A 14,659-nucleotide genomic window follows, 5' to 3' on the forward strand; every position below is an offset into this window, starting at 1 on the left:
AGAGAGAGAGAGAGAGAGAGAGAGAGAGAGAGGTTGTAGAAGTTTATTAATACGCCATTACAGCGGGCAAGAGTCCTTTAGGGGACCTGCTTCCTGCTTTCCACCCGAATCCTTTCCCTCTCCTCAGTGGTAAAAAGGGTGTTCAGAAGTTGTTGACAATCATCCCATGTGGGCTGATGTGTGTAGAAAACTGACTCCAAGAGGGTAGCAACCCCCTGGGGTCAACAGAAAAAGGGGGGGTTTTGATTTTTCCAAGTATATAAGTCAGAGGTTGTAAAGGGGACATAGGTACGGAGGGGCCGGCTGGAGGGACTAAGTTCTCCGACCTCCCTTAAGGGAAAAAGACCACTCTCCTGGGTATGGCCAAACCGGGTCCCGGTCCTAGTATGGGGGGGCTGACCAGGCTCAAGTCGGGGAGAGGCGGGTAAATTTGAGGCACCCCAGCGGGGGATTTCTGAGAGGAGGACACAAGTCTGGAATAGGGAGGGGGAGACTGGGGCTGGGGTGGAGCAGAGGGGGCTGGACTGTCTGGCTCCGCTGCCCTCACTGCAGGACGTGGTCTGGACAGGCGAGGAGATTCAGGGCTCGGAAGGACAGGTTTAAGGTCCTTTCTGGGCCTTCTTTGTAGTCTTAGGTTTTGCCAGTAGAATTGACTTAGTGGGTGAAGGCTTCTGGCAATCCTTCAAGTACTTAGGTTTTTCCCACAAAATGTCCACCCAAGTCCCGATGTAGGGAGCGTGGTCCGGGTGGCCGTGCTTACCAAAAACAACATCCATAACCCTCTGGGCAATGACTGGGTTTAGGGTGCCCTCGGGTGGCCATCCGACATCAAAAGAAAGCCAATCAATGGTACAGAATTTTTCTAAATTAAATTTGGTCACAGACTCCCCATATCCAGAGACCCGTTTCTGGAAGTCTGTGAAGTTGTCCAAAAGGCATTTCAAAGGGGTACACGGGCCGGCTGTGGATGACCCTCGGCCCATAATGGACCTGATGACTGGATAGGACAAACAAAAACACAGAAGGGACAGAACACAGCAGAAACACAAGATACGACACGTAACAGTTCTGTGCACAGTACCCACCATTCGAAAATAAGATCTAAACAGGCAATTATTAATTCCTCGGTAATTAAGTGAGACTCGAACTCACAATTTAATTACCTAACCAGGGGCCTCGGGGGTTGTCACCTCCCTTGGCCAAGGCACCAGGAACTTAACGGTAGCATCCCACCATTCCCGGGCCAACCAATCTCATGAGAACCAGGAACCAGAAACCAGAAGTAAAAATAAAGGTACTTTAAGGTCAGGCCTGACTTACCGGCACCGTGCAGAGCCAGATGTCGAGAGAATCTCGCTGGGGCCTCCAAATGAAATGTGGTATCTGAGGAAAAACAGAGACTACAAGACTGACAAAAGAAGAAAAACATTTATTCACGAGTTCGAACCCGGGTCCAACCATACACTTAAGATGGAGGACCCCGAGTGTCTTCTCGGGCGTTCTTTTATACAGTTCTTGCGGGGAGAGCGGGAAACATAGAGATCACTGATTGGCTGGCAGACTAATATGAGCCTTGGAGATAGTGGCTTGGCGCCAATTCTATAGGAGCCGGGGGGAATGAAGCAACAGGAGGAACGGTTGATAAAGGTCATCAAGATATTGTGGTTAGGGTGAGGCAAGTAATGTGCTGACATTTCTTCTTGCAAAAACAAGTCTTATGAAAAACAAGTTTATTTCCTGGTTTGGGTGGCCCCTTCTCAGAATCATCCTGATCTCCCCTCTGTACATATGGAGAAAGCAAGACTACCCTCTGAGATGAGTGAGGCTTCTTCACTTAGAGTGATCTTAGATTATCTAACTGTGGGTTCTATCCCTCTTCCTGCCTAGGATTATTTCCTTTCTAGTGACCTCCTCCTCAAGCAAAAGATTGGAGAAGAACTGGAGGATCTCACTGTAACAATCCCTAGTCAACTACCCATTTTCTGGAATTGGGAATGTGACCAACATAAGAACTTATGGCTCTAGGCCCAGCAGGGACAGACTATTTTAGTGAAGGATTTAAATTTTACCTGATGATTTATACTGTAATCTATATGTGAGGTTTTCCAGCAGAGAGGAAACAGAAGAGGCCAGCAGCTCTTGAAGAAAGTTAAGAGTAGAAGGGACCCAAGACATCATGTCATCTAAACCCCTCATTTTATAGCTGAAGAACTTGAAACTTCAAGAAGTACAATTAAATAGCAAAGTCGGGACTTGCTACTCCATTTTGCTGATTCCTAAGGCTCTTTTCACTGCACCTCACTGAGATGCCTTCCTGAGAAGATAGTCCTATCTCTCCAGTACAGTTCTGCAACAGCCTTTATTCCCTCCCCAGCCCCCTTGAAATGACTGACATCTGGGTCGTTATAGATTATCATGAACCTGACACAGAAGTAAGGATCTGTGGAGGTATCTTACCTGGAGCTGGAGAAGGACCCTGCAGGTTTCTAAGCCATGCTCACTCCTTGAGCTATGTGGCCAGTAAGTGGGTGGAGAGCAGATTGTGATGTGTGCGGAACATGGGAACAGGGGGGATTCCGTAACCAGGAGGAGGAAGAAGGAATAACAGCTACTGGAGACAAAAAGAGCAGTCCACCCCTCTTCCTTCCTCTTCCCCTCCAAGTTCCTAATAGAGAACAGAGCCCTGTGACCCCAGCTGGGGTAAACATACAGGCAAGCATTTGGGGGCCATCTTTATTTCGGCGCCGCAGCCCCCAGCGGCTAAGGGCGTTAGCCTCCCTGGACGTCCAAGGCATCCCAAGTGAACATTCCCCTCTACCCATCAATGTTATTACTACCAAGGGTCGAGGGGATGTCAGGTCGGCATCACAACAACCAACATCAACCAATGTGACCCACCGCTCTGTCATGGAAGAATATGGCTATGATGTAGGCAAGATGATTGGTAATGGCTCTTATGGCACAGTCTATGAGGCCTACTACACTAAGCAAAAAGTCCATGTTGCTGTCAAGATCATCTCCAAAAAGAAAGCCTCTGAAGATTATCTTAACAAGTTCCTGCCCCGTGAGATCCAGGTGGGGATGGGAGAGGGAGGCAAGAGTTTGGAGGGTCAGGCTACTGGGGCCTTCATCAAGATGGGGCTAGGTGACCCAGAACCCCCGTGCAAAACAGGGCTGAACCTTATCCATGATCCATTCATTCAACACATAATCATTAAGCCATTCTAGATTTCCTGATTCCAAGATCAATATTCTGTTCAAGATAACCATGTTACTTCCCTCAAATGCCATCTCCAAGAAGCCTTTGCAGTTCCCAATCAGCAATGACCTTGCCACTTATACCTCTCATAGAATTTTGTTTTATACCACACTAATGTACTTATCATACATGAGAGAGTACCCTATTTTTTTTTGAGCTTACTCAGTAGCAGGATAAGACATAAACATAGATAACCATATTAATGGCTAACATTTTTTTTTTTGTTTTTTGGAGGGCTATTGGGGTTAAGTGACTTGCCCAAGGTCACACAGCTAGTTTTTGTGTTAAGTGTCTGAGACCAGATTTGAACTCAGGTCCTCCAGACTCCAGGGCCGGTAGTCTACTCACCCCTGTGGCTAACATATAGCACCTACTATGTGCCAGGAACTGTGCTTACTGCTTCACAAATATAATCTTATTTAATCCTTACAACAACCTTGGTAAGTAGGTACTCATTTTTACAGTTGAGGAAACTGAGGCAAACAGGTTAAGTGACTTGCCCAGAGTCACATAACCAGTGTCTGAGGTCAGATTTGAACTCGGCTTCTTGTCTCCAGACCCAGTGCCATATCCACTGTGCCATCTAGGATAGCTGCCCCTATGATGTATGGTATTACATAATAAATGCATCATTACCTGACTGGGGAACATTGGTTTTGGAACTGACACCTGAATTCCAATCTTGCTTTTGATGCTTCTCAGTGTGACCCTGTACTGACTGCTTAATCTTTCTGACTTTAGCTTTATTTGTAAAATGGGGATAACCCAAACCATAGTGTTGTCCTTTAGAGGGTTGTTACGAAAATCAGGTGGGATGATTATGTAAAGTGCTTTGTTGACCTTAAAATTCACTTACTAATTGATGCTGATTATATTATTGAGGTGGTTATAAAGGATGGGTAGGAATTCAACTGGACAACATGAGGAGGGAATGGGTTATGGGGTAGAGAAGAGCATTATAGGCCCAGGGAGCACTGGAGAGAGGGAGGGCACATGGCTTTTGGCAGGAGACACCTAATTTGACTGGAGCTCAGAGTGAAGGACAGAAGTTTGACACTAGGGTGTTGTCTTGAATGCCAAAGGAGCTGGAATTTTGCTCAGGAGGCAATAGGGTCACTTAGGATTTTTGAGCAAACTACTAAATCTATGAATATGGATTATTATTCTGACAGTGATATGAAGGATAGGTTATGGGGAGGGGGAAAAGGAATGAAGAAAGACCTACTAGGAGGCTATTTCAGGAGTCTGATAGGGTGATAATGTATCCCACTTGTACTAGAAAAATGGCAATAGTAATAGAGAAGAGGGAATAGATCCAACAGTGTTGTAGACATGAAATCAAAATAATTTAGTAATGAATTGGATATGAAAGGTGGGTGAGAGAGAAGCATGAGAGAGAACACCAAAGTTATGAACATGGAGGGCAAGATGAAGAGTAAAACCACAGGCTCAAACAGTGGAGTCAGAAGGAAGAAAGGGGTTTAGAGGAAAAGATAATAAGCTTAGTGTTAGACATGTTGAATGTAGAATGGGGCATTCTGGTGGAGATGCACATGAGGAGTTCTTTGCAGAGAGGTTATGGTTGAAGCCTTGGGAGAGAATGAATTTGGCAACGAAATTTGGAGACGAAAAGAGAAGAGGGTCGAGGAGAGACCGTGGAGAAAGATACACATTAAGACGTTAGGAAGAGATGTTGACAAAATCAGAAGAAGCAGTTAGGATTAGTAGAAGGAGAAGCAAGAGATGGCCTCTGAATCCAAGGTAGATGAGAGTGTGTAGTAGGGGAGGACAGTCAAGTGGGCCACAAGCAGCAGTGAGCTGAGGTGGGTATAGACTGGAGAGTAGCCATTGGATTTGCTGATATGTAGGTGGTGACTTGAGAGAACAATTTCAATAGCAAGTTTGAGATGGAAGGAAGCCTGATCGCAAGGGTTTGAAGAGAGTGATGAAGCAGAGGCATTTGGTACAAACTCCACTGAATCCCAGGTAGTGTCCACTCCTAAAAGAGCCTAAAATACTGACAAGGACCAATCAGCTCCCCTCTACAAACCATTTGACTGCTCCACAATGTTAGACTGCCTGACTTGGAATCTTGGCTTCACCACTTACTGGCTGTGTGACCTTGGACAATCATCTCATATCTTTGACCCCATTTCCTCATCTATACCTTCCCTCTCTCCTGGTTTTATAAGGTTATTTTGAGATTCAGATAAAGCCCAGGTAGGTTAAAGGCTTTGTAAACTATAAAGCCTTACATAAACACAAGGAATCACTGTTGTTAATAACTTAGCTATGAAAGGGAAAGAAAGGGTTGAAAGTCAAGCCATGAGCTCTCCTCTGCCAGGTCTGATGAACTCCCTTCCCTGGGACCAGGTAATGAAAACCTTGCGGCACAAGTACCTAATCAACTTCTACCAGGCCATTGAGACCACATCTCGTGTGTATATGATCCTAGAACTGGCTCAGGGGGGCGATATTCTTGAGTGGATCCAGCGCTACGGGGCCTGCTCTGAGCCCCTTGCCGGCAAGTGGTTCTGCCAGCTCACCCTGGGCATCGCTTACCTGCATAGCAAGGGCATCGTGCACCGGTGAGGGCACTGCCATCTGGGACTTTTTGACTCCCAGAGGGGGGCGGTCTCACTGCAGCTTACCTAGCCTCCTCTCTATTAACCTCTTCCCCCCCCACCCCTCACCCCCACCCCCGCCACATACACACACACACACACCCCTATCTTCTACCTGAACTCCCATCTCATCATTCTCCCCACAACTAGGTCAGTCTTTCCTTCTCCATTTCAATAATCTCTTTAAGGCATTTAGAACCCTTTGTGTCCAGAATAATATACAGAACAGCTCTATGTCCCCCAAGCCTCTTGCCCTCTGATAGCCATTCTCCATGATCTGGCCCCCTCTCCCCATAACCCTAAGCCCCAGCTCATTTTTCACAACTCCATTCCCCCATCTCTGTCCTCTGACCCCTGACCCTCTAGCTCCCAGCCTAATACTAACCCCTCTCCCCAGCCCCCGCCTGACCCCCAGGCCTTCTGCCGCTGGTAGGGACCTAAAGTTGGAGAACCTGTTGCTGGATAAGCGGGAAAACGTGAAGATCTCTGACTTCGGCTTTTCCAAGATGGTGCCAACTGGCAGCCAGACCCAGCAGAAACCTTCCCAACACCTCATGGGCTGCTTTTCTCACCTCAGCCAGACCTATTGTGGTAGTTTCGCCTATGCCTGCCCAGAGATCTTGCTGGGTTTGCCCTACAACCCTTTCCTCTCCGACACCTGGAGCATGGGCGTCATTCTCTATACTCTGGTTGCTGCCCATCTACCCTTCGATGATACCAACCTAAAAAAGCTGCTTCGAGAGACCCAGAAGGAGGTCAACTTCCCAGCTAACCGCCCTGTCTCTCAAGAGTGCAAGGTGCTGGCCCCCCTGGGAGGGCTGGGGCCCTTGGGCTGACCCCTAGAAGGTGGGATACATATCCAAAAGGGACCATAGCAGGATCAGGGGAAGGCTCCATTCACTTTATATGCCAGGATCTACTCCAGGAACCTCACTTCCTCCCACTGGACCCATGCCCAAAGCATTAGGGAAGGCCAGTGGATCTCTCCTTTTGGATGAGAAATTAGTTGAGTACAGGAAAACCTAAGCTTCCATTGCTTCAAGGTAGAAGAGGCTATTGTCAGTCCCTCTTCCAAGGGTCCTGATGCCTCCCTGCACTCATCCCCTATCCAATCATTAATTCTGGGCATATTCTGAGGGAATCCCAGTCTAGTCCTCTCCCCAGGGTAGTATTGTGGGCAGCCCTGCTTCTTTCTCAGGTCCAGATGCTGCCATTGCCTGGGTAGCACAATTCAGGGCAAGCTCAGCCATGGACTCTCTCTCCCCTGTCCCAGAACCTGATTCACATGATGCTGCGCCAGGCTGTCAATCGTGCTACCATCCTGGACATCCTCAAGGACCCCTGGGTGCTCAAGTTCCAGCCAGAGCGGCCAAACCATGAAATCCAGATGCTAGAGGTCCTGTGTCTACCACACAACTCCAACACTTCCACCTCACACCCTCCTGTGGTTGCAAGTTGAGCAGGACTGGGGAAGAAGTCAGGAAGAGGGGGTTAAGGCAGAAAGGGGGGAGCAGGACTCCTATCCATTTATTTTTTTTTATATGAAAAATCTAATTCCCATTTAGTTTTATCAGCAGGGGGAAATGAAATTATTTCCCCAGGGAAAGCTTGGAAAGAGTCACTTCTAGACTGTTATAGAGGTTGGCCTCCATCTATAGTCTGCAAAGTATTTTAAACTTAAATATTGGACTATGCTTTCTTTTAAGAAATGTGTGTACGGGCTGGGGAGGAGATGGGGAAAAAGAAGTGTCTTGGTTCTGCTTATCTCCTCCTTCAAACTTTAAAAGGTGCTGACAACCTGTGAAAGGGAGAGATGTCAGTTTCCTAGGTGTTCCCTTCTCATCTTCAAGTTCTTTTGTGTTAAACGAAAATTGGAAAAAGGAGCCAACCTGTGGGCTTGTCTTAGGATCACAGAACCAAATTTAGAGCTGGAAATGATATAGTCATTGGTTCTAGTTTGGTACCCTCATTTTACAGATGAAGAAACTGAGGTCCAGAAAGGTTAAGCAACTTCCCCAAAAGTCACAGAGGTAGCAAGTGGCAGAGCCAGGATTCAAATGGAGGTCCTCTTGACTCCAAATCCAGCTGTCTTAGTAAAAGGATAATTGTAGTGTAGAAATTCTGTGGCAATGTACTAGAAGAGTCTGATCAGCTATGGAGCTGTCCAGTTATATTTTACAGATCAAAACAAAACATTTACCTGATAAACACAGTGAGGAGGCTTAGGAGATCCTACAAAGCCCATTCACCCTTTCTAAGTAAAGAGACTGAAACAGGGACCTGAAGTAGGCACCCAGCGGCTGACAAGACATGGCAGACAATGGGGATCCATCTGCCCAGTTTTATTGAGAATAAGGGCCTTTGTAACAGCTTCCAATGAGAAAAATGGTCCTGGGACTTTTCTCTTTCCTCCCACCTTCAAACTACACCCTCCCCCCCAAAAAACCAAAAACAACCCTACTCCAGAGGTGTGCCAGTTGAGACATCAAGTCCCTCAGGAACGGTTAAACTACTACCCTCACCAGAGCCTCATGAGCTTTAAACCCTTCAGCTCAGTACATTGGCACTTGGGGAAAAAAGAGGAGAATTCAATGGAGTTTCAAGAACATCAAGGCATTCTCTTCAGGATACCCAATCAACTAATTGCTTCAGTACCTTTTCCTCATCAGCCTTGGAAGCTAAGGGGAAAAGAGACAAAGAAAAGAAGGGTTAAGTTCCTCAGAACTCTCCAACCAGCCCTCCTTGTGATAACTGAAGGTACCAAGAACCAACTTTCCCATCATGGACTACCTGTCTCCAGACAGGAGGAGTTGCTATAACCCTTCCCACAGCCAAGGTAGTGCTCAAAGCTGTTCCTCTGGCCAGGTAGAGAGAGCTCTTAGTACCTGCACTGGTGGGTAAGTCAGAAGAGGGCACATCAGGAAGCGTGGCTGGTGCTACTGCTTCATCCTCTCCCATTTTTAGTAACTTCATTCAATTTCTCCTGCTCTAATTCTTCTAGTTCCTCCAGCAGCTCATCCTGGAAATGGAAAGTCCAAAATTTTATCAGGAAACCCAGTACTGCCAAGAATTCACTGTAAAGACCCAAGGCTTTAAATTCTACTCCCCAACAGCCTCACAAATCCCCCACTACTATACCTGGATTCCCTCTACAATCCTTAGTACTACCTCCATCCAATTACCTCATCCACATCATCCCCAAAGCCCACAGGGTGAGAAATGGCATCAGAGATTTGCTGGGCTATTTCCTGCTGCTCCGTGATGTCAGACATCAGCTCATCCACCTTGTTGATGTCCCTGTGGATGGAGGTATAGGTAAAGAATTAGGGCAGATCTTGCCTTTTCATCCTGCGGTGGAAAAAAGCCTTTCTCATTCCCCCTGAAGCCTCATGTCTTGATGGGCCTAACATTCCATGGCAGAGGGAACCAAGAGAAGTCTGCAGATGGGTGGGAACATGTTGCAAAGAAAGGATATGTAGAATCTCCCTTGTTGAGAGGGTTTTTTTTTTATTTTAAGAATCAGGTGTTGTAGCCTGTTCCTTTCTCCCATGTGTCTTCAAAGCAGGGAATTAGATAACCTATAGAAGATTCTATGATTCTACAAAGAAAGCAACATGAACCTGTGTCCAAGCCATTCTTTCCCTAGTGTCTGTGCCCATGTCTGTCCTTCCCCCGTACCCACATGTCCTGGTGGGCCTTGCTCATGGCACGGGCAGCCAGCCCCATGGTTCGAAGCACTTCAGCATTGGTAGTGGCATTCTCAATGGCTTCACGCTGGAATTCCAGGGTAGAGAGAGTCCCATCTGTCTAAGCCAGCTGTTGTTCCAGTCTCTTCTTTCTGCGAAGTGCCTGCAGTGCAGCTGACCCAGCCCCCAGCCCACCCATCAGTGCTAGAAGTTCCCAGGTTCTTCCCCCTCCAATGGTTCTGTCCTCTGTACCTTTCCCCTAATACCTCTCTTGTTCTTAGTCCCATGCTTCTTGGCTGTCTGAAGTTCCTGCTGGATCTTTTGCTCTAGAAACTCCTGCTTCTGAATCGCCTCTTCAGGGCTTAGGTCCTTCTCCTTCTTCCCTGCTGGGTCCAATGGAGCAGGGGGCAGTGTTGAGTAAGAGAAGCTATTCCCAATCACTTTTAGCTCCCGGTTCCCATAGGTCACAGTTGGAGAAGGGGCCTTAGGCTTCTTTTCGAGCCAGAGAATGTGTGTTGTATGGAAGAGGGTGGTGGTGGTAGCAGGGGTCGTAAAGAGAGGCCCTAGCCAGTTAGTCCTGACCCAATTAAGAGAGAAGTCTGAGCCAGAAAAGGGTCCAATGTGGCCTGTACTCCTGCCCTCGAAATCCTGAACACTTCCCTACTTGTTAGAGGGCAAAATGGGGGAAAGGAGTGTATTTCCAGGAGATCCCTGGCTGGGGTATCCTAAGCCTGCTGGTGCAAGGGTTAGGGGGTGCTTCCTTCATGTCCTCTTGGGTTTGGATGACTTTTCTACCCTCCCGAGCATCTTTCCCAGCCCCCAAAAGCAAGTCTCCAAAGCCGGGCAGCCACACCTCCATCTACTTGGAGGCAAGGTTCCTCCAAGGCTTACCCCTGCCAAAGAGTGTCCTCAGGCCGCTCATCCTGATTGCTGGATCCCTGAGGAGGCCCGATCAATGCCCAAACTTGGCTTCGGCCTCCCCCAGCCCTTCCCACTTCCGCCTTTCCCAGAGGACCAGCCCCTCCTGCCAGCCCTGGCCAATCCCAGTCCAAGGCTCTGGCTCATCAGCATAGGGAGTCTCCAGCCCGGAAACCTGGGAAAGTGTGCCCAGACCAGCGTGTTTGTCACATGACAGGAGTCACCTGACTAAACGCCCGGGGCCCCCCCCCCCAATGTTTTAAAGGCCCCCTCTGCTTCCAGGCCAGTCACTGAAAGCACTGTACGTCCCAGGAGGCAGAGCTGGAGTCTGGAGGTCGTTGATTTAGATCTGACAGGGCTTTCACCTAGTCTGAGCCCATTTTTTAGGGATGAGGAAACTGAGGGCGGCAGCTGAGGTGGAAAGTCTTGGGTCTGACCATTCCCTCCCTGGGACCCTACCCCAAGGCCTCATGCCCATGGCACCTGCCAGATCGCTGTTCAGGTCCTTCCCAGCTCTGCATTTCTATCTCTTCAATGGCCATGGGAGATCAAACCATTTGCCCAAGGACAGGAACCCATGTACTCTAAACTCAATCTCTTGCTTCCCCACCTTGGGCAGACACAATTCTAGAGGGCCCCGGGCACCAGGATGGCATGCACTGAGCCTTTCCCAAGTTGCCAGATCCCTTTCCTCCAGGGAGGAGGCTTTTGTAGAGGAAGGTAGAGGAAGTACAGAAGTGTGTCATAGGAAGTTTTATTTGCCATGAGAAAGGGATGTTGTGGTAACAAAGGAATAGACAGCACTGGGAAGCAAAGCCTGGAATCAGTCCTAAGCAGTGTGGTCGGTCCATTTACATGAGGACTTACACCAAGGGAAGTATGTTCACACACAAATGTTATATACAATTCACAGATGACCTGAAAATTCATTCCTCATTCTTGTTCTCTTCCTGCTGGGATCCATGGCCAGGGCTCCCATCATCTGAGAGTTTATCTCAAGACTTTGCAAATGTTTCTAGGCCTTTAGTCAGAGTGTGAAGACTCATTTCACTCTGGACATGAATACAGGTGACACCTAGGAAAGAATGACATTTTATGAGATTAGTCTTACCTCTTTGCCATTCTGGGACCACTTAGCTGGCATGCAAACAAGCCATCCCCAAACCTACTCTCACCCCATGTAAAAATATACCTAAAGCCCCTTTCCACCCAACAACACCATTCAGTACCCAGTTTGCTGACATCTATAATGTTCCGCTTCTCGTCATCAAAGAAGATCATTTCAGAGTAGGGGATACCACTCTTCTGCTGCAATCTGAGTGGAACAGGACTGTGTGAGGACGGGGTAAGCTCCCCACTCCCACCATGCCTGTCTGGTAGATCCAGTCATATTTTTCTCTTCCTTTCTTCTCATCCCTGAGTACCTCTCAAAGTGTGTGACCTTGCAGCCTGGATAGATTTCCTTGTGTGCAAAATATTTAGTGAGGTCAAAAAGCTCCAAGAGCTGATTGGCTCCTTGAATCTCACCGGTCCTAAGTTAAAGAAACAGGAAATGGTTAGAGGATAGAATTAAGTCAGAGATACAAAGGAAACTTGGGAAAAGCAACAGATGAGAAAATTAGGAATGCTAAAATGCAACGTTGTACACATTTATATCTAGTTTTGAGTTATTAGCCTCTCAAAAATTTGCAATGTAGTTGCAACACTTGGAGAGGTTCCCCTCCCCCACAGAACAACAATATCAGACTGGAACCAAGAAAGAATTTTGAAGGTGCCTTCACAGCTGCCAAAACAATCTTCTTAATTACAGGTCTGACCACTGACTCACTACTTTTTTAAAGGAGATAATACAGATTCCTTAGCTTTTTATTTCCAGCCATAGGCTCATGTGACCTTTAGAGCCCTACCCTTTTCAGTATTTCATTTTATTTCTTCTATGCATGGTATGTCCCTAGCATGTCACATCACTAGTTATTTCCCACTTTTAGCTTGCACTTTCCCGCCTCAATGTTATTTGGTGGTTAGACAGAGAATACAAATGCCTCTAGGAAAATTAAGAGTAACAGAAAGAGGACAATGGAGGACTATGTGGTGGGGTGTGAGCAGGCTGCAGCACATAATCACATATATGTTATATATGAGGAACTCTGAAGAAATAGGAGAGTAGAAGACATCATTAAAGAACAGTGTGATAGGTAGAGAAGAGAGGCTGGTCACATGGCAGGAACAAAGTGACAGGTAGGCAGCCAGAGTGTTCCATTGGTACTCTTTTGTTATCAGGAGAAACTCTTGGTGTTCAAGCACCACATCTGCCACATACTGGCTGTGTGACTCTGGGCAAATCACCAAACCTTTCAGTGCTTTAAGTAATTCTTTAAGGCTATAAATGGTATTTTTTTTAATTATAATTTTATTTTAAAATATGCATCTTCTCCCTCCCACACACACCCTTTAAGAAAGCAGGAAAAATAAAACCTGTTATGTATAGTCAAACAAAACAAACATCTGCATTGGCCATGGTCAAAAGAAATGTCTTAATCTGTACTCTGAATCTATCACCTCTCCCTATCAGGAGGCAGGTAAGCAGGTTTTATCTTGAGTACTCTGGAATGGTGGTTGGTCATTGTGTTGATCTGACTTCCTAAGTCTCCCAAAGTTGTTTGGAAAACTATAAATTGTAGAGAAGGTATGGACATGGACTGGTAGAACTCTGCTCTGAGAGCTCTCTGTAAGTGTGAACGCCATCTATTCTCTGGCATGCACTATCTCCTCATCTTCATTTTTCAGATTCTTTCTCTGCCGTTGAAGTTCAGATTAATTACCATCTCCTCCATGAAGGCCTTTCCCGATAGATCGAGCTGAAAACGTTCTCTCTCCTCACACTCAAAGCCTGGTCTGGCTTTCTCCTTTGCCCCCATCATACTCTACGTCTATACTCGATATATGCCTCCCACGCCCAGCACCTGAATGGTTCTTGAGGGTAGGGTCTGTGTCATTTTAAAAACTCTGTATTCCCAATCCCTTAGCAGGAAAAAAAGCTCCATAAAAATGTGCTGCACTGAACAGGCAGTCCTTACCGGGAGGCAGCGGCGATGGTCACCCCCAGCCCATGCAGACGTTCCAGGACAGCGGGCACCTCTGGGTATAGTCTAATGATCTTCTCATTTCTGTCCCGCACACTCCCATCCCTGGACAGCGGCAGAAGAGTAAAGACCCAGCTCTGACGTCCCTCCCCCCATCCCCTAGGCTCCATCCCCGCCCCACCTCACCTGCTCCGGTGGAATGGAGGCTCCACGTGAGTGTCAACCCAGAAGGGCCAGAGAGTGTAATCTGCAAGGGAGAGGGGGTGGGTCTTAGCTAGCTCGACCTAGGGAGGACCCGCGCTAGGGCTCAGAAGTCGAGGAGGCGGGGCTTGACGAGGGGAGGGCTGAGGGCCGACTCGACCCCAAGAAGGGGTGAGGAAGAGGACATCTGCAGTCGCGCACACCCTCTCCCCCTACGCGGTGCACATACCCAGGTCGAAGACTACCAACTGTGGGAGGCGGGCCATGGCGGGCAGGCGATGGGCTCCTGTAGGGGCAGTACGGGTTGGCCGCCTTCAGCAAGTCACCATGTTTGACCATAGAGAGAAGCCAGCTAGAGCACCGGTTCCGGGAATCTGTCCCGAAGCCAGTGGCGCCCCCCAGAGTTGGAGCCGAGAGGATACTATAAGCACAGCGCCACCAGACTTAGTACCGGGAACGGCCGAACAATCCTCCCACTAGTTAGGATCTGGGTGGTCGATAGGACTTTTTCACCTTAGTACAGACCTTCACCTCCTTCCAATCAGTGACAGGATTATAAATAAGTAGCTGGAAGATCTGATCTAATCCTCATTTTACAGATGAAGAATTCGAGGCCCAGGCCAACTTGTCTTGCCATACAGCACTTTAATTAGCACTGCTGGGACTGGAACCCAGACCCTCCAAATCCAAATCAGTTTATCCCTTCTTTGAATAATAAAATGCCCAAAAGACCCTTCTGCTCTCCATTACTCCAGGCCACCTCTTTCATCCCCATCTTCTCAGGGACCAGCATCCCTCCCTCCTTGCCTCTCACAATAACTGACTAAAACATAACAGAGGCTGGTAAAGCAGAGCCCTAGAAAAACTCTTTGTAGAGCAGTGGTCATG

General features: G+C 47.6%; 3 protein-coding genes across 3 annotated transcripts; 1 reads left to right on the forward strand and 2 right to left on the reverse strand.

Annotated features, from left to right (window-relative positions):
• The first annotated feature begins 2,468 nt into the window (after positions 1-2,468).
• Positions 2,469-7,585, forward strand: TSSK4 (testis specific serine kinase 4). Its single transcript, XM_069097940.1, is given in 5 exon segments — positions 2,469-2,569; positions 2,572-3,075; positions 5,633-5,847; positions 6,281-6,680; positions 7,157-7,585. Coding segments are annotated over 5 exon segments (1,329 nt in total). The 5' UTR covers positions 2,469-2,545; the 3' UTR covers positions 7,343-7,585.
• A 625-nt stretch (positions 7,586-8,210) lies between these two features.
• On the reverse strand, positions 8,211-11,093 carry CHMP4A (charged multivesicular body protein 4A). The gene is given in 7 exon segments (XM_069097937.1): positions 8,211-8,561; positions 8,769-8,851; positions 8,853-8,902; positions 9,066-9,180; positions 9,566-9,743; positions 9,836-9,955; positions 10,461-11,093. Coding segments are annotated over 7 exon segments (633 nt in total). The 5' UTR covers positions 10,492-11,093; the 3' UTR covers positions 8,211-8,505.
• A 330-nt stretch (positions 11,094-11,423) lies between these two features.
• On the reverse strand, positions 11,424-14,151 carry MDP1 (magnesium dependent phosphatase 1). Its single transcript, XM_069097938.1, has 6 exons — positions 14,001-14,151; positions 13,757-13,817; positions 13,565-13,675; positions 11,912-12,019; positions 11,717-11,802; positions 11,424-11,562 (listed from the first exon to the last, which is right to left on the reverse strand). The coding sequence occupies exons 1-6, from the start codon at positions 14,035-14,037 to the stop codon at positions 11,483-11,485; spliced, it is 483 nt and encodes a 160-aa protein (XP_068954039.1). The 5' UTR covers positions 14,038-14,151; the 3' UTR covers positions 11,424-11,482.
• Positions 14,152-14,659: the final 508 nt, after the last annotated feature.

This window comes from Petaurus breviceps, unplaced genomic scaffold (assembly GCF_028583685.1).
Source record: "Petaurus breviceps papuanus isolate PSGF00001 unplaced genomic scaffold, PetGlider_PUasm1.0 37, whole genome shotgun sequence".
Lineage (NCBI taxonomy): Eukaryota > Metazoa > Chordata > Mammalia > Diprotodontia > Petauridae > Petaurus > Petaurus breviceps.

Excerpts from the sequence above, each read along its gene's own strand:
- MDP1 (XM_069097938.1), bottom strand. The coding sequence starts at position 14,037 with ATGGCCCGCCTCCCACAGTTGGTAGTCTTCGACCTGG. Across the intron at positions 13,818-14,000 it reads GTTGGTAGTCTTCGACCTGG|ATTACACTCTCTGGCCCTTC; the intron begins GTATGTGCACCG and ends TCTCCCTTGCAG. Across the intron at positions 12,020-13,564 it reads ACCATCGCCGCTGCCTCCCG|GACCGGTGAGATTCAAGGAG; the intron begins GTAAGGACTGCC and ends TCTTTAACTTAG.